This window comes from Heterodontus francisci, chromosome 13 (genome assembly GCF_036365525.1).
Source record: "Heterodontus francisci isolate sHetFra1 chromosome 13, sHetFra1.hap1, whole genome shotgun sequence".
Classification (NCBI taxonomy): domain Eukaryota; kingdom Metazoa; phylum Chordata; class Chondrichthyes; order Heterodontiformes; family Heterodontidae; genus Heterodontus; species Heterodontus francisci.
Window position 1 is genome coordinate 91,082,745 of NC_090383.1, and position 23,132 is coordinate 91,105,876.

The 23,132-nt window shown below is 42.8% G+C and overlaps 1 protein-coding gene across 6 annotated transcripts in view; it reads left to right on the plus strand.

The window, feature by feature from the left end:
• Positions 1 to 23,132, plus strand: part of plekhh2 (pleckstrin homology domain containing, family H (with MyTH4 domain) member 2) — a 220,935-nt gene that overhangs the window by 150,181 nt on the left and 47,622 nt on the right. For 5 of the 6 annotated variants that reach the window (XR_010976258.1, XR_010976260.1, XM_068045177.1 and 2 more), the window contains 10 exons: positions 2,870 to 2,964; positions 6,295 to 6,445; positions 9,878 to 10,017; positions 11,121 to 11,231; positions 12,519 to 12,605; positions 15,316 to 15,474; positions 17,872 to 17,952; positions 19,828 to 20,007; positions 20,716 to 20,824; positions 22,182 to 22,294. Coding sequence is in view for 3 of the 6 variants with exons in the window: in XM_068045177.1 (XP_067901278.1) it covers positions 2,870 to 2,964; positions 6,295 to 6,445; positions 9,878 to 10,017; positions 11,121 to 11,231; positions 12,519 to 12,605; positions 15,316 to 15,474; positions 17,872 to 17,952; positions 19,828 to 20,007; positions 20,716 to 20,824; positions 22,182 to 22,294 (1,226 nt within the window). In the remaining 3 variants the exon portion in view is untranslated. The remainder of the gene's footprint in view (positions 1 to 2,869; positions 2,965 to 6,294; positions 6,446 to 9,877; positions 10,018 to 11,120; positions 11,232 to 12,518; positions 12,606 to 15,315; positions 15,475 to 17,871; positions 17,953 to 19,827; positions 20,008 to 20,715; positions 20,825 to 22,181; positions 22,295 to 23,132) is intronic. The other variant, XR_010976259.1, reaches the window with a different exon arrangement.

The window sequence follows — 23,132 nt, forward strand, 5'->3', positions numbered from 1 at the left end:
TTGTAGGCAGGCACTTGCCATGCATGCAGATTTATTTTTCATGTGTTATAGTGGCAATGTGCAGCCGTCAGACTGAATCAGGCCCATTTGAGAATTCTTGTGGTCCACCACTGTTTTGCCCCAATATGGATGAATGCAATTTGCTTGCCAGCTGTTTGAATGTGTAAATATATATCTCTAAACGTCCGACACTGCAATGGGCCAGTAACTGCCGTTATTGTTCCTCTCCCACCAAAATTCTTCTAAAGCCTTTGCTGACATGATGGAATAAGGTCCTTCCTGTTGGCTATAGATTCACAAGATAAGTATGTGATGTTCCCACGATCAATTGGAAGACACTTCTTCCATCTGAAATTTGTGACTGGAACTTTCTTGAGTTATATTCAAGTTTTTCAAATCAACCACATTGGAAAACATGGAAACTTTGAAGAAGCTTATCAATCTACAACTTGAGGATTGATGCATTTCCTAAAGGCTATTTTTGTCAGTTCCTTTTGTATTTTGTTTTTGGACAGAGAAATTGTATGTGTTCATTTATTTGGGGATGGTACTAATGATCCTGGTCTGGTGTGTGTGTGTGATAGTGTTGATTACTTTATTCTCCTTTCATCTCTCCACAGTCAACTTTTTGATTTATCTGTAAATTTATTCTGTTCTGACTTTTGTATTCCACTATTGTTAATTATGTTAGTCTGTTCAACATGTAGATTTAACAGAGAGAGTTTTAAACCAGCTTCCCCTGGCAGAAATTCTGATAGGCAGTTCAAATGTCCTGGGCACTTTACCCCCTTCGATCTCATAGTCTTCCTGCAGATCCAGATATTAACTTGCAAGCCATCAAACACCCATCAGAAGGCAGCCACTTCCTTTAATTTTGCATATTAGGCACCAATGTCTTCATTGGAGCCTGACTGCAGTAGAACCATAGAAAAGCTATGGCGCAAAAGGAGGCCATTCAGCCCATCGTGTCAGCACTGGCTGAAAGACTTAGCCACCGATCTAATCCCACCTTCCAGCACCTGGTCCTAGCCTTGAAGGTAACAGCATTTCAGGTGCATGTCCAAGTACCTTTTAAATGAGTTGAGGGTTTCTGCCTCCACCACCGATCCGCACAGTGAATTCCAGACACTCACCACCCTTTGGGTGAAAAAGTTTTTCCTCATGACCCCTCTAATCCTTCTACCAATCACCTTAAATCTGTGCCCCCAGTATTGACCTCTGCACTAGGGGAAATGGGTCCTTCCTGTCTACTTTATCTAAGCCCCTCATAATTTTGTACACCTCAATTAAGTCACCCCTCAGTCTCCTCTGTTCTAAGGAAAACAACCCTAGCCAATCCAATCTTTTCTCATAGCTGCATCTTTCAAGCTCTGGCACATTCTTGTAAATCTCCTTTGTACTCTCTTCATAGCAATTATGTCCTTCCTGTAATGTGGTGACCAGAACTGTACGCAATTCTCAAGCTGTGGTCTAACCAATGTTTTATAAGGTTCCAGCATTACGTCCCTGCTTTTGTATTCTATATCTCGGCCAATAAAGGAAAGTGTTCCATATGCCTTCTTCACCACTTTATCTACCTGTCCTGCCACCTTCAGGAACCTGTGGACATGCATTCCAAGGTCTCTCACTTCTTCTACCCTCTCAATATCCTCCTGATGACAATCTTAACTCCTAGCCTCCGCAGGGAAGCCTCAAGGCTTCCTTGCTAGGCCAAACATGTCAGGAAGAGGAGCAGGGGCCAGAAGAAGCTCAGTAAGATCAATTTTGTTTTGTCTACATGCAGGCTAGGAGCAGGAATGCTTCTCCAGGCCTCACAAGAGCCTTCCCTGCCTGAATTTCCCTTCCCCTCCTCCAGCTGCAATGACCCCTCTGCTTACCTTTCATCAGGTTCCTGGCAGCGACCTCCTGACACCTGAAATCTCACTCCCCCTGCCTGGTTTGGGTGGAAGACTGGCATCAAGCATGCAGATGAGGCCTGGGAGTAAAAATCAGTTTCCCAATCAACTCGGCTCCTGCACATATCTTTCTCGCTATCAGATAAATCCAACCTCAATATGTCTGCTTACGAATTGTGTAGATGCATTTATCTATTATCCTCCATAGTATATTAAGAATATACATGTATAATAATTTGGATGGTTATGTAGAAATATTGACCCCCAACAGCCTAGCAATTTATTTTTTAGCTCCTATTGTGGTTGCTTCAAGTGAGATCAGCTAAATCAGCACAAATCAGGGATTAAGCCAAGCACCTTCCTGCTCTTTACTGGCCAGTGTATTTGCAAACAGCCGAACTAATCCTCCTCAAAGAAACACGACTGGTAGAAAAGGAGATTTTCTGGGGTTTTTTTTTTACAAAGAGTTCAAAGTTTTTTATTAGGTAACTGTTTAGTATTTTTATGCGTAGAATTTTAATACATAATTTGATAAACCTCCATCAGCTGTACCTGAGTGTCCAACTTGGCTCAATTGGTAGCACTATTGCCTATGAGTCACAAGATTCTGGCTTCAAATCCCTCTCTAGAGCTTGAGCACTCAAATCAAAGCTGACATTGCAGTGCTGCACTGTTGGAGGTGCTACCTTATGGGTGAAACATGAAACCAAGGCCTCATCTGCCTGCTTGAGTGAATGTAAAAGATTTCATGGCACTATCCCTGATAGTCTCAATTAACATCAAATAAATGGATTATCTGGTTGTTATCACATTGATGTTTATGGGAATTTGTTGTGCACATACTGGCTGCTGCATTTCCTGCATTACCACAGTGACGACACTTCAAAAAGTCCTTCATTGGCTGTAAAGCACTTTGAGACATCCGATGATCAAGAAAGGTGCTATATAAATGAATAATATTCCTTATTTCCTAGGCACTAGCTTTATGTCTTCAAATTCAACGTCAGGATCCTACACCAGCTTGATTTATAAGAGTATGACCTCTCCAGTTTACACAACTTTGAAAGGGGTGAGTCTCCAGCTTAAAGCCATAATTCCACCTAAGTATTTTAGACTAAAGGAGTTATGAGTATTAACCATTGACCCTTATAGCTTTATTTCATCTCAGAATTTTTAATCAAAGTTTTTACTGTGACATATTTGCTAGCTGTTTAAATTCCTTACATGGTTCTGGTTTGGTGTGTGGATAGATGAACCTTTACAGTTAATTGTGTGAAGTAGATGTATATTCAAGGATGATTGTGAGGATGCATATCCATAACAGTCATTACAAAATCAATGTGAGTTTGAAATATATTAAAACTGCAACCATTAGATGAAACTTTGGATCCAATGATCACACTTTTGAAACACACCAGGAACTCTTTCTTCTCAAGGATCTAGTTAATTCCTATTGTATCTATCTTTGATAAATGCATTTTCCTTTATGGAAGTTGTTCCCATGTGCATCTTGTTACAATGGAAAGGAATATATCATTTATAATTTATGTTTTGCAAAAATGAGTACAATATTAATATTCTTACTTGTCTTTTTCTTCAATTACCATAATAACCCACCCTGTGCCCGCATACCCTGTGCACCAGTCCCTAGCTGAGAACATTTGCCATGTTGATCATTCTTGAGTGAAAAATCTTATTCTGAAATTTGTCCTGAATTTACCTTTCTCAAGCTTTACTCTATTGCCCCTTGTTCTAATGCCTTGGCAAACCTTAAACTAGTGCTCCTGATTTGATTTAGCAATACAATTTAATATCTTTATTATTTCCGTGAGATCCCCCCACCTTTAGTCATCTGCCTTCAAGATTAAAGAGCCCCAGTTTCTTGTGTCAACTTGACTGTTTCCCTGTGTGTTGATGACCAAAATTATAAGCAGCAGTCAAGGTGTAAACTGATTAGTGTAATACAGCGTAGAACATTAAGGGCTGGATTTTGTTCTCCCCAGGTGTTGGGTTCCGTGGCCAGGGTGGGGGGTGGCCTGAAGATGGATCTGTATGAGGCCCGCCACGGACCCCGACGCCGTGAGGGCCCAGCCCTATCCTCCCAGCGGTGGAGAGGCTCCAGGGTGTCGTCCTCGCCACTGGGCAACAGGACCTCAATTAAAATATTCAAAACAATAAAATGAATAGATTTACCTGCGATCTTGAGGGTCCGCGGCAGCCGGCACTCCTGCGCCTTCAAATCCCTGTCCAGGAAAACACAGCGCCACACTGATGGGGAGGGGGTAAGATTTTCAATGCGGGGGGCCGGGGGGGAACGGGGTCAAATAAACGTAATAGGTGAAGGGGATGGTGGGAAGGGTTGACCTTTAAACTTCAAGCAGGTTAGGGTGAAGGTCAGATGTAAAAGGTAAGTGTTTTGGGCTGGGGGAAGGGCATTTAGTTACTGTAATTGTTATGGGGGGTGGGAAAGGGGCATTATAAATTTATTTATTTAATTTTGTGGGTTACTTCTTTAAAAATTTAAATGTGCCGGCAGGGCTGACTGCCCTTTAAAAATGGTGCCAGTGTCTGCGCACAGACAGCTGTTGCCATTGCCGGCGACAAATAGCCCGCCCCCTGCATGGGATTGGGGAGCGGGCCGCCCCGGCCATTTAAGTGAGCCGCCACGCGGGAGATTGCGGTGCCTGTTTGCCGTGCGTCCCGCCCTTTTCGGCAGCAAGCTCTTAAAATCCAGCCCTTACAGTAATGGGGGTTAAGGTTATGAAAAAGGATTTGAGAAGTTGCAGCTAAAATGGATTATTATGACCTGATAGATGTCTTTAAGATTATGAAGGGCCAGAATAGAATAAGCAGCATTAGATTGTTTCCCCTGATCGATAAGACAGTAATAAGAAGACAGAAATTTAAGGAATTAAAATTCTTTACACAGAGTAGTTAGAATGTGACATTCTCTGCTTCAAACTATTGTTGAAGCACAGTCCATAAACTCTGATAAAAAGCAATTAGGTAAGTCAGAATAGAAGTTAAAAATACCTACCTATAAACTTAAGCATATCATCCACTGATTTATAATTTTCTGATTTAGCAATATTGTACAGCAATCACTTGGTTTTGTTTGCTGCTGTTCAACAGTATTTAGACAGGTTAATTACCAAGTGAACAATCACCTGAAGATCCTTTTCAACTGCACCTTTAGTATTCTATGCTCGCCATGATGTGTATATAATATAATCTTTCTACCAATGTGTGGTACCTTACACTTATCTGCATTAAATTTCATCTGCCACTGTTTCACCCATTTGCAGGTTTCAACTAATTCTTTTGTAGGCCCATATTTACTTCATCAGACTCATCTTTTAATGTCATCTGTGAGTTTCAGAATCATATATCCTACCACTCCATAATCCTCCTAACGACATTTTAAAATAAAGCAACATTTTTTTTTCTGCCGAAGGCAACCAGAAATCCCTCTAGATTTATATGTTCAAGCGTGCAATTCTCCACACAACAATTTCCTGATACTGGCCATTTTCTGGTGCAGGTGGACGGCACAGGGCGCAGTGGTTAGCACCGCAGCCTCTCAGCTCCAGCAACCCGGGTTCAATTCTGGGTACTGCCTGTGCGGAGTTTGCAAGTTCTCCCTGTGACCCCGTGGGTTTTCGCCGGGTGCTCCGGTTTCCTCCCACAGCCAAAGACTTGCAGGTGATGGGTAAATTGGCCATTATAAATTGCCCCTAGTATAGGTAGGTGGTAGGGGAATTGAGGGAAGGTGGGGATGTGAGAGAGTAATGGGATTAACGTAGGATTAGTATCATGGGTGGTTGATTGTCGGCACAGACCCGGTGGGCCGAAGGGCCTGTTTCAGTGCTGTATCGCTAAATAAATAAATAAATAAAAATAAAAAATAAAGGTGGCGGGCAAGATATCTCACTTCCAATGGTAACTGAAAGGTATCACTATTTTCCCATTGAGACCAAAAGATCCTCTTAAAAATCGTCACAACTTGTTCCTGTTATTTCTGTCTGCAGCAACATAAAGAAAAATGAATAAGATTGCATTTATATAGCTTAATTAATTAATGGGGGTCAGTAATTTAATTATATCGTAAACCCATTCCTTTCCCCTAGAAATATCAGTGGAAAGCTACGTTATATGATCAGAAGGAATTGCCCCACAATGGGTTTTTTCACCCTTTAGCTACAGTATATCCCATTGATTCTGCTTTTATGCTAAGGGTCTAAACACTGGTCTAGCATTTTCTTCGATTCTTTAAGTGACCCAGTTAATACATTCATGCATGCATTGCCAAGAAGAGGGAATTTCTGCCCTATATTTTGTTAGATTTTAACACAGGGTAAAATATCAAGCTGATTTACACAGATTTTCTTAAATCTCTAAGAAAGCAAATCAGATCAGTACCAGCCCTTTCTCAGATGAGTCTTCCGAAACTGAAGAAAGTGACAGCTCTAGAGGAAGTTCCAGGACTTCAATGACAGGATCAGACTCCCGCAAAGGCAGTAGTCCTAGCAGTCCACGGGCCATGAAACGAGGTGAGACTTCCTTTTTATTTGTAACAAGCATATAGATAAATGATAAAAATGAGAATCGATGTTAACAAATGATTAGGTTAAGACTTCGGTAAGACATTCCAAGATTAATAATTAATTTATTCCTTAACAGTGATCATTAAGTTACGATTAGGGATGGAGATGCGTTCTGATTGGCTAAGAACACTTTCATAATCCACAGTCAAAATAGGCCTTAATTGAACTTCACTTTAATCAGCTTAGTAATAAAACACAACAACCTCAAATGTAATCGCATTGCACATTCTTAACGAGACATGCCTCCATGTGCTCCATTTATCCCTTGTATCACATGAAGTGTTTCAAATGATTGTAATAAATACAGTGGAATCTCAATATATTGAAGTCCAAGGGAGCTGCAGAATAACTTTTGAAATATCAAGAATTGTATTCCTGGCCCATTCTCTTGGGCTTTCCACCCAGTCTTGCTTTCTGATGAATGCAACACATGCCTACGCTAGCCTGGCTTGCCCAATATAAATGCAATCCCAGCCTCCTGTATTATTCTCCAGCAGCAATCTGCTGTTCTTGAACCTCAGAAAGTGCAGATTTATTCACCAATAAGGGAACATCACTGAGACCAGATATTTCCTGTGCTGTTGGGCCCAGCATATTCTAATTTCTAAATCCCACAATATAAATGGTGCTGATTGATCAATGTCTGGGGTTTGCACTCAATATTTCATAGACCACCTGAAACTTGGAGATAGGATAGTGGCAGACCATCGCTGAAGAATTATGTATACATGCATCACATGGGAAATGAAAACACTCCCAAATGTTTCTAAACAATGATAATATTTCTATTCCGAATATGGAGAGCTCTGCAGTCACAAAATCATTTTCAATGCAGGCATATAATGCATCTGTGTTCCATTGTATATTTTATCCTACATCGGAACACAACACATCTTCGAATCTTTGGCCTCCTTATCTCGAGAGACAATGGGTAAGTGCCTGGAGGTGGTCAGTGGTGTGTGGAGCGGCACCTGGAGTGGCTATAAAGGGCAATTCTAGAGTGACAGACTCTTCCACAGGTGCTGCAGAAAAATTTGTTTGTCGGGGCTGTTACACAGTTGGCTCTCCCCTTGCGCTTTTGTCTTTTTTCCTGCCAACTGCTAAGTCTCTTCGATTCGCCACACTTTAGCCCCGCCTTTATGGCTGCCCGCCAGCTCTAGCGAACGCTGGCAACTGACTCCCACGACGTGTGATCAATGTCACAGGACTTCATGTCGCGTTTGCAGACGTCTTTAAAGCGGAGACGTGGATGGCCGGTGGGTCTGATACCAGTGGCGAGCTCGCTGTACAATGTGTCTTTGGGGATCCTGCCATCTTCCATGCGGCTCACATGGCCAAGCCATCTCAAGCGCCGCTGACTCAGTAGTGTGTATAAGCTGGGGATGTTGGCCGCCTCGAGGACTTCTGTGTTGGAGATACGGTCCTGCCACCTGATGCCAAGTATTCTCCAGAGGCAGCGAAGATGGAATGAATTGAGACGTCGCTCTTGGCTGACATACGTTGTCCAGGCCTCACTGCCATAGAGCAAGGTACTGAGGACACAGGCTTGATACACTCGGACTTTTGTGTTCCGTGTCAGTGTGCCATTTTCCCACACTCTCATGGCCAGTCTGGACATAGCAGTGGAAGCCTTTCCCATGCGCTTGTTGATTTCTGCATCTAGAGACAGGTTACTGGTGATAGTTGAGCCTAGGTAGGTGAACTCTTGAACCACTTCCAGAGCGTGGTCGCCAATATTGATGGATGGAGTATTTCTGATGTCCTGCCCTATGATGTTCGTTTTCTTGAGGCTGATGGTTAGGCAGGCAGACGCAAACCTGTCGATGAGACTCTGCAGGCACTCTTCAGTGTGAGATGTTAAAGCAGCATCGTCAGCAAAGAGGAGTTTCCTGATGAGGACTTTCCGTACTTTGGACTTCGCTCTTAGACGGGCAAGGTTGAACAACCTGCCCCCTGATCTTGTGTGGAGGAAAATTCCTTCTTCAGAAGACTTGAACGCATGTGAGAGCAGCAGGGAGAAGAAAATCCCAAAAATTGTGGGTGCGAGAACACAGCCCTGTTTCACGCCACTCAGGATAGGAAAGGGGTCTGATGAGGAGCCGCCATGTTGAATTGTGCCTTTCATATGGTCATGGAATGAGGTGATGATACTTAGTAGCTTTGGTGGACATCCAATCTTTTCTAGTAGTCTGAAGAGACCACGTCTGCTGGCGAGGTCAAAGGCTTTGGTGAGATCAATGAAAGCAATGTAGAGGGGCATCTGTTGTTCACGGCATTTCTCCTGTATCTGACGAAGGGAGAACAGCATGTCAACTATCGATCTCTCTGCACGAAAGCCACACTGTGCCTCAGGGTCGACGCGCTCGGCCAGCTTCTGGAGCCTGTTTAGAGCAACTCGAGCAAAGACTTTCCCCACTATGCTGAGCAGGGAGATTCCACGGTAGTTGTTGCAGTCACCGCGGTCACCTTTGTTTTTAGAGAAGGTGATGATATTGGCATCGCGCATGTCCTGAGGTACTGCTCCCTCGTCCCAGCACAGGCATAGCAGTTCATGTAGTGCTGAGAGTATAGCAGGCTTGGCACTCTTGATTATTTCGGGGTAATGTTGTCCTTCCCAGGGGCTTTTCCGCTGGCTAGAGAATCAATGGCATCACTGAGTTCCGATTTTGTTGGCTGTATGTCCAGCTCATCCATGACTGGTGGAGGCTGGGCTGCATTGAGGGCGGTCTCAGTGACAACATTCTCCCTGGAGTACAGTTCTAGGTAGTGCTCAACCCAGAGGTCCATTTGTTTGCGTTGGTCAGTGATTATGTCCCCTGATTTAGATTTGAGGGGGCGATCTTCTTGATGGTTGGCCCAAGAGCTCTCTTAATGCCATCATACATTCCTCTGATGTTTCCGGTGTCTGAGGCCAGCTGAATATGACTGCATAGGTGTTGCCAGTAGTCACATCAAAGTGTGAGTAAAACAGTAAGAGGAGATGCATGGCTCATGCTAACCCCATTTTCATAGCTTTAAATGTTATGCTGCTTTTGCTCTTCGTGCTCCCAAGATGTCACAAGCCTTCAGATGCCTCATTTAATTAGGAGAGCAACAGAAGGGGCATTTCCAGTTGGACAAAGTAAAATAACTTCCCTCTAAATCTGAAGTAAAACATCCAGGCATGGTCTGGTGCAGCACTGTATCTAGGTCCAATAATTGAGAACAACTAAACTCATTTCCAGTGTATGCGTAGTGCTTAAGTGAGAGACATTCTTGTGTCTCAAGCTTTCGAGCTTTGAATGGAGATCTTTATCATTTGTGTTCAAAATACTGTTTTCAAAATGTATGCTGTTTGTATAAATTATAATGAAAATATTGTATACATGTTTTGATCAGGTGTATCAATGTCCTCTATGACCTCAGAAAATGATTACGCCATCCCACCAGATGCATACTCTACAGACACAGAATGTTCTGAGCCAGAACAGAAACTTCCAAAAACATGTTCTTCCCATTCTATTGACAGTGGGAAAAATGTAAGTCTTTATCCTAATCAAGTCTCACTAGCACAGCAAGTAATACAGCACTAAGCCATTGAGACCAGCACAGTTCCATTATCTGTACTCAGTTTATTAATCTTACCGCAGTCAATCATGGGGGTACTACACCTGACCTCAATACTCTAGGCTTAGATATGGGGAAATCAACCAGACCTCAATCCTGATCATTATCCTGTGACCCTTGTTCAAAATTGTGTGTTTATGGTCATTGAACAAGTACAAAATTAAGCTCAGCTGTGGTTGGCCTTGGCAAATAGCCTACAACACCCCTGTAGTAGGTTTGGTTACACCAATAGCACAAACAATGTACAACCACAATTCCCACAACTCTCAATGCTTTCCCCCTCTAGTGGTAGGAAACTACAAGCAAGACTTGAAAGGAGATGTGACACATTCGATTCTCCTGTTGGTGGTATAAAACACAATAGTTAGCTTAAAGGCTCACTGTCTCTATACTGACTGTTCAAAATGTTAGTTGGTTTCAACTATAAAGGTGTTTCACCCTGTATTGTTCATTAATGCTGCCTGTGTAAAAGTACATCTTCTTTTGCAAGTCACCATTCAAATGGCAGGATTGAACAGCTGGGTTTGAGTGTTGCTTGAAATGCTTAAAGAAACTCAGAGTTCTGTTATTTTCTTCAAATGTATATTTTGGGTAAAATAGCCCGACTTGAGCAATTGTTTCCTTTTCAGTCCTTTTGATCCATTAGAATTAGGATAGTGCAGCTTGCAACTGGGCCTCCTGATGCCTTTGATTGGGAATGTTGTGATGTACACAAATATACAAAATTATCTGTTGGTGATGCACAGAAATTCTCCTAAAAATGTCATCAATTTTCCTTGAGGATATCCTAACTTTCAAATGATTTTTTTTTTGTAAATTACAAAAGATGGTACCTGTTACAATCAATTAAATCGCAACCCCTCTCTTTGCACACACAAGCATCAAATAGACAGAAAAATGTGCCCCACTAAAATTTGCTTAGTTCGATCCTCATTGAAGAATGTGACAAAGTAACACACTATGCATTCTTTAAATAACACAGTAATAATCAAAAGCACAATGATCTATTGTACAGGAACCTTTAGAAAAGTCTGGATATTTGCTAAAAATGGGAGGAAAAGTGAAAACATGGAAACGGCGATGGTTTATCCTTAAAGGTGGTGAATTGCTGTACTACAAATCACCAGTAAGTAAGATAAGTATAACTAATAAATGTACTAAATGTAGAAACTCACTAATTCAACACTGCGCCATAATAACATAAGAAATACAAGTTGGCCATATGGCCTCTCAAGCCTGCTCTGCCATTCACTAAGATCAAGGCTGATTTTCTACATCAACTCCGCTTTCCCGCCCTATCCCCATATTCCTTGATGTCGCCAGTGACCAAAAATCTATCGATCTCAATCTGGAATATACTCAACAACTGAACATCCACAGCTCTCTACAGTAGAGAATTCCAAAGATTCACAACCTTTTGAGTGTCCAGTAGAGACACAGTGGGCTGAATGGCTGCCTTCTGTGCTGTAAAGCTTTCTATATTTCTATGCTTCTAAGAAATTTCTCCTCACCTGAGTCCTAAATGGCTGACCCCTTATCCTGAGATTATGACCCCCTAGTTCTGGGCTCTTAAGCCAAGAGAAACATCTACCCTGTCAAGACCTCAAAGAATTTTATATGTTTTAATGAGATCATCTGTCATTATTCTAAATTTTAGAGAATATAATTAATGTATTGTACCATCAAAACTGTGTTGTAAGGTTTTTCTATTTGCTTTTGTTTTATAGATGAACTAGTGGAATTTAGTGATATCATTCACATTATCTGGATTAGCGTCAGATATAACATTCTGAATCCAAATTACTCTTTAATCATTTATACAGCCATATTAGCCTATTTCATCCTATATTGGATTATTGTATAATAGTACTCCTTTTATAAACTGCAGTGCTTCACATTGTAGTTTTCCGCTTTTGTTTTTCTTAACTATATTGCAGCATTTTTTAGACTCCTGTGTCCCACTGTCCATTCCCTGACTGTCAAAAGTCTGTGAATGATTCCCTTGCCTCTCCCAAAGTCATTCCACAATCAGATTGCCACTGCACCTTGCATTTCTGTCGTTCCTAGGAGGGAAGTTCCTTATCCCCAAAATTCAGGATTATAAGTTGTCCTGGTTGAGAAAGAAAATGCAAAAGAGCTGATTTTCATGGACCCTCTTAATCAGCAGTTGGAAGGTCCTAATTCAATTAAAAGACCCTGGGGTGGTGGTGGTGGTTGTGGGAGCATTAATAAGCAAAGGTGATCCTACCTTCCAGTCCTCAGCCCATCCTCCACCCCTGGAGTTTTGGGATAGGACACAGCACCATGAATCCAGAAAATATTGATAATCTTTAAATTTTATTACTCTTATACTTGTAAATGAATCTATACTTCACATACCAAAATATGATTTCTCTCTTATCTCTGAATGCAGAGCGATGTCATCTGTAAACCACAGGGTCAGATTGAGCTCAATGTCTCGAATCATATTGTCAGGTGTGATGGAAAACAAACAATTCAGGTAGTATTTTCAGCCACATTTCTCCAATACAGTGTTCCTTTCAAACAATGTTGGGACATCAAGTAATTGAATTTGCATCCTATCTGCTGTCAACTAAATGCTTGAAGATTTCTTTGCCCAAGAGTATTGCCAAACGAGCAATAGCAATGTATATTTTTTAACAAACTTTCTTACAGGTTACAAACTTGAACTGTGTCGTCCTAGAATCTCCAGATTTTAGATAGAAAAACCATTCCAACTTACATTTTCCAATCAGCCATAAAATTGACTGAAGGTGGGTTGGTACAAGAATAGCGCCTGCCCAACATGCTGCAGAATTTAAAGGCCTGCAGCAGCCTGAAAGGCAAACGTACAATGATGTACATCATTCTCATCCCATGACACTGCAGTGTCTCAGGTAACTCTGGCATGTGGACACACATCTCTCACTGGTTCTCCAGGTAGAGCTGCCTGTTTTGTGACTCCCTAGGCTCTGCATCTCCACTATGCTAAGCAGGGCTGCGCCTCTCCTCCACCCTCCGAGGGGGACTGGCCACAGACGACTCTGCCTCCCCCAGATCCTCCAGCTCTGATGACTGGTACACTTCACCCTGTGCCACCCTCTCTAATAATGTACAATGACCCACCAAGGTGCAAGTATCTGCACTGGTGGAGGGTGCAGAGGAAAGATGTGAGGGTGCAAGCTCCAGGGTGGTGCTCTCTTCTGACTCCTCAGGAACTTCTTGTCTTTGTCTGGCCTCCTAGCCCTCTGCGGCTGACCCTGTGGGAGACATAAGAGAAGATGGTGATGAGAGTTTGGAACAGTCAACAGATGCTCATGCTGCTAAACACAATGAAATGACAGCTTAGGCATTGACAGCCCATTACACGGGGAGCATTGCCATGCAACGCCTGAACCTGGAGATGTTGAGATGTTTTCACCCTCTCTACAACGGACTCCTGCATTCCTGTGGCTTGACACTCTGGCCAGGTCAAGGGCCAGCTCCTCGATGTGCATTAGCGATGCTATTTATGGCAGCCCACCTACCAGGCGTGCCCTCTGATTCTTCCTGGTGTTCAAATCCCTTTTGGCCTGAAAGGTGAATAAAGATGCAAGTAGGAAAATGCCTCTCTCCCTCACCACTCGCAGCTTTTCAATCGCATACACTGCTGCAGTCTGCACTCCAACCTCCTGTCCAGCAGCACCAGGGTTCTGTCCTATGCTTATGGGTCATCAAGGCTACTGAGCACACAGCTCTCCCATGGTCAGGAACCCTTTATGCACCCTCAGGATGCCCCTCTTTTTTGCACTTTAGTGGTGACGGGTGACCAGGATGTATGCCATCAGGTTCCATCTTTGGACTCACCTTTCCAGACCCGAGAAGGTTATTGAAACGCTTCTGACGCTACACCCAGTTCCTCCTCACCACTCCTGTGTTGCTGACCTCGTGTGCCACCTCCAGCCATGCTCTGTTGGTGACCCTTGCAGGCTTTCTGTTGCCACTGGCAAGGAACAGGATATTTTTTCTCTCAGTCACCGCCTCCAGCAGCACCTCCAGTGAGGTGTCCGAGAAACAGGGGGCTGCCCTCGCAGGGGAGCTTTCTTTCTCAATGCCTTTTGCTCTTCACCTTCCTCCATCTCTTGGGCGAATGGCAACCTCAGCAATGGCTGCCAACTGTCCTTTAACTCGGTCCCAGCGCTGACTAAATCCCATCTCCTTCCTGCATCCGCTGCCGCTAATTGGGCAGCGAATGCGACTCCGGGCCATTTACCTCCTTTGCATATCAATCGCAATGTGTATGAGTTGCCGACACGGCATGGGGTTGGGACCAGGAAGTGACAGTGACATCGGGGTCTAGACCCCGGAATGTAAATCCTGCCCCGAGTGAGGGTACTAATAGAGAGGCACAGAATATCCCTTGTGCATCCTCACCTTTCTGTCATCCCTTCATTGATCCTTTTTTAACTCCAACAAGCACAAGTGTGGGGTATTCCCATGGGGAACCTGATTGTCCCACTATTGCAGCTGTTGAGGGAGAAAAACATACACCACAATAAACAAAAGCCTGCGAATACTGGATAGACAACATCAAAACACAAGTAAAAATAAATGAAAGATGTATTTAAAATTTTGCTAAGATTTCCTGAAATAACTTTATAAATTAATTTCTAAATACAGCTCAATGTCCTGTAACCCTGGGTTCTCATTTCATTTAAGCCAATAGTTGATTCAGTGTTAGGCATACATAAACATCAGGAAATTACATCATCAAGACATCATTACAATATGCAAATTAAATGCGCATGTTTGGCAACTTCCTATACCAACAATTCCCCCATCAGAAATGTGCATGATGCACAAAATGAGTGAGATCTGTGATGACGATCTTCACCTTATATTCCAATTAGTAACATCCTCTTTCGAGCTGAAAAATCAAGCATTGATAATTATAAAATGTTCTTTTCAGTAACTAAGGCTATTGTGCCCAATTTTCAGGAATATCCCAAGATAAGATCCTAGGATGGAAAAGTATTTGTTCAAAAAATTAGCCCTTGTGATTTTTATTTTATAGAAATAAAAAAAAGTCACCTAATGACTGGCCTTTTGATTACAACTGTTATTTTTGCATGGTTTCTGAATCAGCCCATGTGATCCTCAGTTCAATCATTTATCCTACAGCAAAGATTCTTAGTGCCCTTGTGATATGTTTGTTGTGTTTTCTATACAAGCTGATTACAGAAAAGAAGACCTACTATCTGACTGCAGATTCTCCTAATATTCTCGAAGAATGGATTCGGGTTTTGCAAAATGTGTTACGCATACAAGCTGCCAGCCCCCTCTTTACGCAGCCAAATGTCAAACCAGCAATCAAAGGTTTACTAACCAAGGTACTTATTTCATTAAATATTATATAATAATGAATGGCCAGGTTGAATTACAGGAATTTACAGTTACCAGTGGGTACTGGAGCACATATATTCATAGTAATTCTGAGTGTCTTGCTTGTGAAAAACAGTTTATGTTCTAAAGTTTGAAATACATATATATTACTATATTACATAAATATGTAATTCATATTTATTTAAGCAGCTGTAATTATAGATGCACAGGTGACTAACCAATCCAGCATTGATTTAGACTACATTTTCAAAGTTATGTGTATTAGCCCTCATGAACATAAAATATTAGTCTTAAGGTTATCTTGAAGGTGATTCTTATAGCACCTTCGACAGAAGTTGTTAATACTGAAAATTGTAAGAGCTATTGTTTAGATATAAAGATATCTATTTTGGGCACGTTTATTAATTCAGTGGGTCTGATGCTCCCTCTTGAATACAGCACTTATAACTGGCTCATGCTGTGCTGAGGTTTACTTTTCATTGTTGTGTGTAACATCTTTGGTATTTCAAGATTTTAGAAAACCTGGGTATTGATTTCATTCACAAACAGTAGTAATGCAGGTATTTTTGATAACAAACATTATTCTGGGTAGTGGCACATTGAAATGCCAACTGAATTTATCATTTACTGGTCACGGGAAAAATATCCAGGCCATAAAAGAATAAAGAAACATACAGAAATCTGCTTGTGGCCCAGCTGTGGTTTGGTTTGGTGATGTGTCATTGGATAACAGCTTAGCTGCACATTTTCTCACTTGAAGGGCTGGATTTTGTTGAGCTCCCGGCGTCGGGCTCTGTGGCGAGGGTGGGGGTGGGGTGGGGGCTGGTGACAGAAGAGCGCAGCGGCAGTGGCCCACCATGGAGCCTGATGTCGGGAATGCCAGGCCAATCTTCCCAGCGGCGGGGAAGCTCCGTGGCAGCACATCCGCCACTCTGTGGCAGGATCCGGATTTCAATATTAAAATCAGCTATTTAAATACATTTAAATGAAAGCCGGAGCGATCTTACCAGCAGTTCCAGATCTTCCGAGCAACGTGCAACACACACACGCCTTCACTTTCCCATCCAGGGAAAGCTGGCGCCACCAAGGTGGGGAAGTGGGGAGCTCTGCAGTTGTAGTGAAGTGGGGGGAGGGGAAGAGGTCAACTCTGCGATGTCAGTGTACTGGTGGTGGGGGAGGAGGGTTGAACTCTGCACTTAGGTCAGTTGGGTGTTGAAAGGGGTCAACTCTGCACTTAGTTCATTTGGGATGGAAAAGGGGTAATCGGTGCTTTTCTGCTGTAGTGGGAGAGTGGGTCAAACTTTATTTTTTTTTGCAGTTGGTGGGGGCGGGGGGACAGAGTCAACTTTCATCTGTCAACACTGGCCTGGCAGCCCTCTAGAAATGGTGCCAGCGCCTGCGCAGAGACAGGCAACACCATTGAGGACGTCGCCAAGGCCGCCCCCACCACCACCTGATTGGGGGGGGAAGGGCGGCCACTCTGCATATTATAATGAGCCGTCGCGCGCTAAATCGCGGCGGTATGGCGGCACGCGGCCCAGATGTGAAGGCTGCCATTTTTTCTGTCCGCCACCACTCTGGCAGGGAGGAAAATAAAATCCAGCCTGAAGAGCGGTACACCAAGCAATTAAAGAAGAGGAAACCAAAAGTCTGGGTGGCAGATTTTAAAAAAATTTTTAAATCTTGATTCCATGCATAGCATAAACAGCAAGTACCAGAGGCAGGATTTTCCTGCGGGCTTCAGGACCTCGCCAGCAGGCTCTAATGGGGGTCAGAAGCCTGCACTGTGTAGAGAACAGTCACTCACTTGTGATTTTCCCCAAATTAGCCAATTAATGGCCAGAGGGCGGGCTTGCCATCCAATTAAGGATGACAAGTGGGCTGTCAAAGCTGGAGGAGCAATAGGAGGCACCCCAGCTTGGAAGCAGCAGCAGGATGCCATGGTAGGTAAGTGAGGGAGTGGATGCTCAAAAATGGAGGTGGCCTGTCTCCAACTTTTTTAAATCTTAAATAAAAAAGGTCTTAGCAGCTGGGCCACCACTGTGAAGGGGGTACCCCTTCGCTGGGCAGCCTATGGCTGCAACTGAAGCCAGGCAGACAGGAAGGACCTCTAAGCCTGCAAAGAGCGCTGGCCCTGAGCCTGCCACCAGGAGACTGCCTTCAGGCAGCTGACCTGTTCCCCACAGCCTGCGGGGACCTGGAGGTTGAATGGAAAATCCCAATGTGCCTCTGATAGTCGGCTTTAAGTGGCCATCTGAATTGGCTACCCGCAGCTTGCGAGTGAAATTTTGCACCCACCTGACTCTGTGCCCACTCCCATCAGGGCCTAAAAATTCAACCCCACATTATTGCCTCTTTAACTGACTTAAACAATTGTCTTGCAGGTAAAGCATGGCTACTCAAAGAGAGTCTGGTGTGCACTTGTTGGGAAGGTTCTTTATTATTTCCGCAATCAGGAAAATAAGGTAAATCAGCAATTTCAAGGTGATCTAGCCCTTTCCAAATTACATTTTTTGTCCACTGATGCACAAATTGTTCACTCTCCAGACCTGAAATCTATTTTTCTTAATGTAGTGAGGGCTGAACGTATCACATAGTCTGGTTGAGTGGAAGAGGCTGCTGTTAATTTTCATGCCCTCTGCACAGAGAATCATTTCATTGTTATTTATTGTCTCCTTGGCCTGTAGAGCTGAGATTAGAAACTTGCCATGTGCGAAATTACAGGCGCTAACCAGCAGCCAGCATCTTCACAACACAGTACTCAGTCTTTCATTGGTCTTTACTTATTTTTCTCCATTCATTTTCCTTCCACTCTCTCTCCATATTTTTTTTATTACTGTTTCTTCTATTTCTTTTGTTTCCTTGTTCTGTAATTTCCTTTTGTGTCATACAAACCCATCCCATGGCCGGGTCTTTCGTCTTTCCCTCTAACTTTTCTGCTGAGTGTCCATCTTCCACACTGAGGTTCTCTGAAACTTTGGACTGAATTTGGGTCATCTGCAGGGAGTTAATGTCTGCAAAATCTGTTTCCAGACCCAAATCCACCTCCACCCTGCCCATTTCCGGCTTTAACTTAGACTGGATGTTGTGCAGACATCCAACCTGTTCCAAGAAAACGGATTGGAACTTTACATATGATAATGAGGTTGTGAGCCCCATTGTCGTGCAGGTTTTCAACTTTAACTGCTGTTGGCTGCGTAGAGGCCTGCTACCCGACCCAAACCCGACGGGACCCGACGACATGTGTCGGGTTCGGGTTGGGTCGGGCCCATCTCGGTGCGGCTTTCGGGCTCGGGTCGGGTCAGGCCGAGTCCAAGTCGAATCGGGTCGGGTCTGGTACACACGGTAAGTGCTCTGCCGGTAAGTATTGAAATTAAAAAACTTACCTGAGCTGGGAGTCTGGGACGAAACTGAGTCTGCGCAGTGAGCGAGTGACGTCACTGTGACATCATCGCGCATGCGCTGCAGCTTCATGGAGCGTCCCAGTTGGAAGGTAAGTGAAGGGATGGTCGAGTCGGGGCGGGTTCGGGTTGCATTGGGCTCGGTGCAAAATCAGAGGGACTTGGGTCGGGTCAGGCTCGGGTCCGCTGTAGTTCGGTCGGGTTCAGGTCAGGTTCTTTTTTCCCGACCTGAGCAGGCCCCCCCTCCCCCAGTTGATCCCCCCTCACTATTCCGATCAACCACCCCCCACCCACCCCATGTCGACGCTCCCTCCTCCTTTTTATCTCCATCCATTGATGTGTATCTGGAGAATTGCCTTACTTACCCTCCACCCCACAAAATGTAATACCTAAAAACTATGCTTATTGTGTTATTGCAATGCATAAATGGTCAGTTTGCATTTACTTAAAAATAATAATTTGTGAATTTATTACATTCATCAAGATAAAAAATGTTATTGCTGAACAATTCCATCTCAGGTGCCTAATGACAACACAAAGCACTCCTAGACTGGGCGTACCACAGTTCTAAGCAGAGGAACATACCCTTTACTCCAAAAATATATATTGGCTCTAATCACAAAAGAGTATCTCTCATAGTGGCATTTTATATTTCTCTCACTTACTATGCTGTTTCCAGTTTAGTGCCAGTAAGTGTTGAATTATGTGAAGATTTGTGCTGTGGTCCCATACCCACTACAGACTCATTTCACATGGAACCCTTACAGCTAAGAGATTGAGCAATCTTTCATTCCATCGGTCTGCACTGATCTTGAACCTAGGCCCATGTCTAATTGCTATATTAAAGGTAGTTGTAAAAATATCAATAAAACAATGTACTCCAATGCACAAATCAGCGACTGTATTCACAATCTGTACCATGTTTTGCTTATTTTCAAGTTCCCATTAGGTCAGATTAATTTGGTGGAAGCAAGAATTGAAGAAGTAGACAGATCATGTGATTCAGACGAAGACTATGAGACTAGCAGTCGTAGTCTTCTATCTACACATTATACAATTGCTATATATCCTAAAGAGCAGGGACCTACTTACCTCCTGATTGGCTCCAAACATGAAAAGGTAAATTTACAATTATTTCATAAACTCACCACTTGTGTAATATTTCTCTAAGAACACTTATATTTGTGATTATCATTCTTCAGTTTTATGCAGTGACTTCATGGAGGAATTGCACTGCGTTCACAACCTCTTGATGTGCCAAAGGGGTTTCCAACTGGTTCACTGTTGTAAATGTGGAAAATATGGAAGCTGATTTGTCCTACAAACAGCAATGAAGTGAATGTCCAGAATATCTGTTTATAGTTGTTGGTTCAGTTATAACTGATGGCAAGGAAACCAGGAGAACCACACTGCTGTTCTTCAAATCGTGCCATGGAATCTTTTACATCGACTTAAGAGGACAGATAGGACCTTGGTTTAAAGTCTCATCCAAAAGACCATACCATTGACAGTGCAGCACTCCCTCAGTACTGCGCTTAAGTGCCAGCCTAGGTTATGTGTTCGGCTCTGGAGTGGGGCTTGAACCCAAGACTTTCTGACTCTGAGAGTAGAAGCTAACACCAGGATATAATTAATGTGGAGATGTAGACATGTAGTTGATTACTTATCGGTGAACATTTTGCCATCGGTTATGTCGAGTGCTAAAGCATAATCATTACCGTGGTTTTAAAAAAAGACACACTAGTTAGAAAATCACAGGATTGATAACAATCTTATGGAGAGTGGGATGAAACACTGTTGCTTTAATGTGCTTTGCTTTTTTCATAGGATACCTGGTTCTATCAACTAACTGTAGCAGCAGGCAGCACAAATATAAATGTGGGAACTGAATTTGAACAACTTGTTGGCAACCTGTTGAATGCAGACAGTGATACTTGTAAGTCAGTAACCAAATATTTCAAACACATAGGGGGAATTTTAACAAAAATAAACAAGCGGGTTTGGATCAGGTGGGAGGTGGAGGTCAATGTTTAAAGATCAGACTCCTGACCCAAACCCACCTCCAACCAGCTCACTTCCAGCTTTAACTAAGGCAGCAAGATGGGCAGGCACCCAATCATGGAGGTAGGTTGGTACATTAAATATAACAAGCCTCATTGTCATTCAACTTTAACTGTTGTCAGCTGAGTTTCCCGAGCCTCCATGAGGCCTGCATCATTCCCACCTACCCCAAACCTCCGACTGCTACTGAGACCTCTGATTCCACCTCCCACAGAGGCCTCCAACCACCACCTCCCCCACCCCAGCCACCCCGAGATTCTAGAGCTAAATGGCCTGTCCCTGCATCTTCCAATCATTTAAATGATCATCTTTAACAACTGATTTAGTAATTGGCAGATGCAGAGCTACAGCGGAATCCTGACAGGTAAAAGAACCCAGATCCACCGGGTTTTTGAACCCCATCTAGCACCGTATATATGGGCTGCACTGGGGACGGGCACTTTATTATATTCACAGTCAGCTTTGGGCATGTCTGAGGGGTTTCCAGGCCAGCTAAGAAATTCTGCCTAGCTCTCCACTGCTATGCTCAGCTGAAAGCAGATTTTGAACTTGTCATGTGAGAAAGTACAGGCTCCAGTAACTAAAGGTGACCAGAAGGCAGAACCAGAATTTACCTTAAAAAAAAATTTATTTCATCCACTTCAGCCCATTTCAGGCCTCAGTTGTCCCTTTTAGAAGTAGAATAGTGACTTCAATTTCACACAAATGAGACTGGTTCTTATTTTCTCTCTGAAGTGGCTTACAAAGCTACTCAGTTGCATCAAACTGGTACAGGGAAACTAGAGATGAGCAATAAATGCTTGCCTTTCCAACAATGCCCACATCACAAGAATTAAGAGGGAAAAAAATCTCTGCCTCATTAACAAGTATAAATAAGGTTGGTGTCTCTGTATGCAAGCACCTGCCACAAGTATTCAAATACCCACTTTTCTGTCATTTGTGAAAGGTCAGTGCCAGGGCACACAGGTGGGTGAGTGTCCCACATTTCCACTCCTTTAAATGGGTTAATAGAATTTTTAGGATTGCATATTTATTACTAAATTCATCCTGTTGAATATTGTTAGCCTGAGCTCAGATTTGGAACTATATTGTTCTACTGTTTCTCAAATTTAAATTACAGTAATAAACTATAACAATTCAAACATAAATGCAATGGCTTTTTTTCTTTCATTTATTCATTTCTAAGGTCAATTTCTTCTTGTATTTTACTCTAATTCTCCCCTCTTGACCAGACTCCCAGTTATGGCTACACCCTACTCTGTGCTATAGTAAAGATGGGATAGCATCTCCCCTTACCACACTGCCATCTGCAGCTCTACAGACTGAAGCACTCAAACTGTTTAAGGTAACATTTATTTGTACTCTAAATGATTTGGGCCACAATTTGCTGACAAAATAATGGTGCATCTAAAGGCACTCACCATTACTTTGCGCAAATGCTACAGCAATTTCAGATAAAGGCAGGTGTGAGGTTGAATGCAGAAATCCAAACACTGCTGTCCAATATGAGCGGCTCCATCGTTAGCTTTACAAAAATGGCATCTCGCTGTCTGCCTCATTATTGAAATGCGTTGAACAATGTGAAATTGCTGTACTTGTGCAGTAGATACAAATTAAACTCACCACAGACGTTTTGTCCATTTCAGTCTAAGTACCCTCTTACCAAAGCAATATAATAATTACTGCCGGCCAACCTCTCTGGCACTGAAAATTAACAATTACAAGTATGGAGTCTCCTTGCTTCAAGTTTTAACTCTTGGTGATTTAAAAAATGAGTTACCTTTCTTTTCAGTCTCTTTTCCCTCTCTATTAATCCAATCTTTCTTTCCCTCTCTTTATTTCTCTTTCTGTATCTAATTTGACATTGAATAACCCACTCTAATTTACACTTCCTTCTCAGTCCTTGTGCTGTTAATTTCACAATCCTTCACTCTGATTGGTTAAGGAGATGCACAATTGCTTGTCCTGTGCACTCAGATCCCAGGTGCCCTATTTCCCTCACTGTGATATTATCAGCTTACACTTTCAGCAATTTGCCACACAAAAAATTTAAAACCAAAACTTGCAAGATCTAACAAATGGCAGCCGCCATTAGTTTCAGCCCTACAGCAAATTATGGCCCAATTTATTTTACTAGTGTAAGGGAGGATATTATATCTTAAAAGTTTTTAATGGATTAAGTT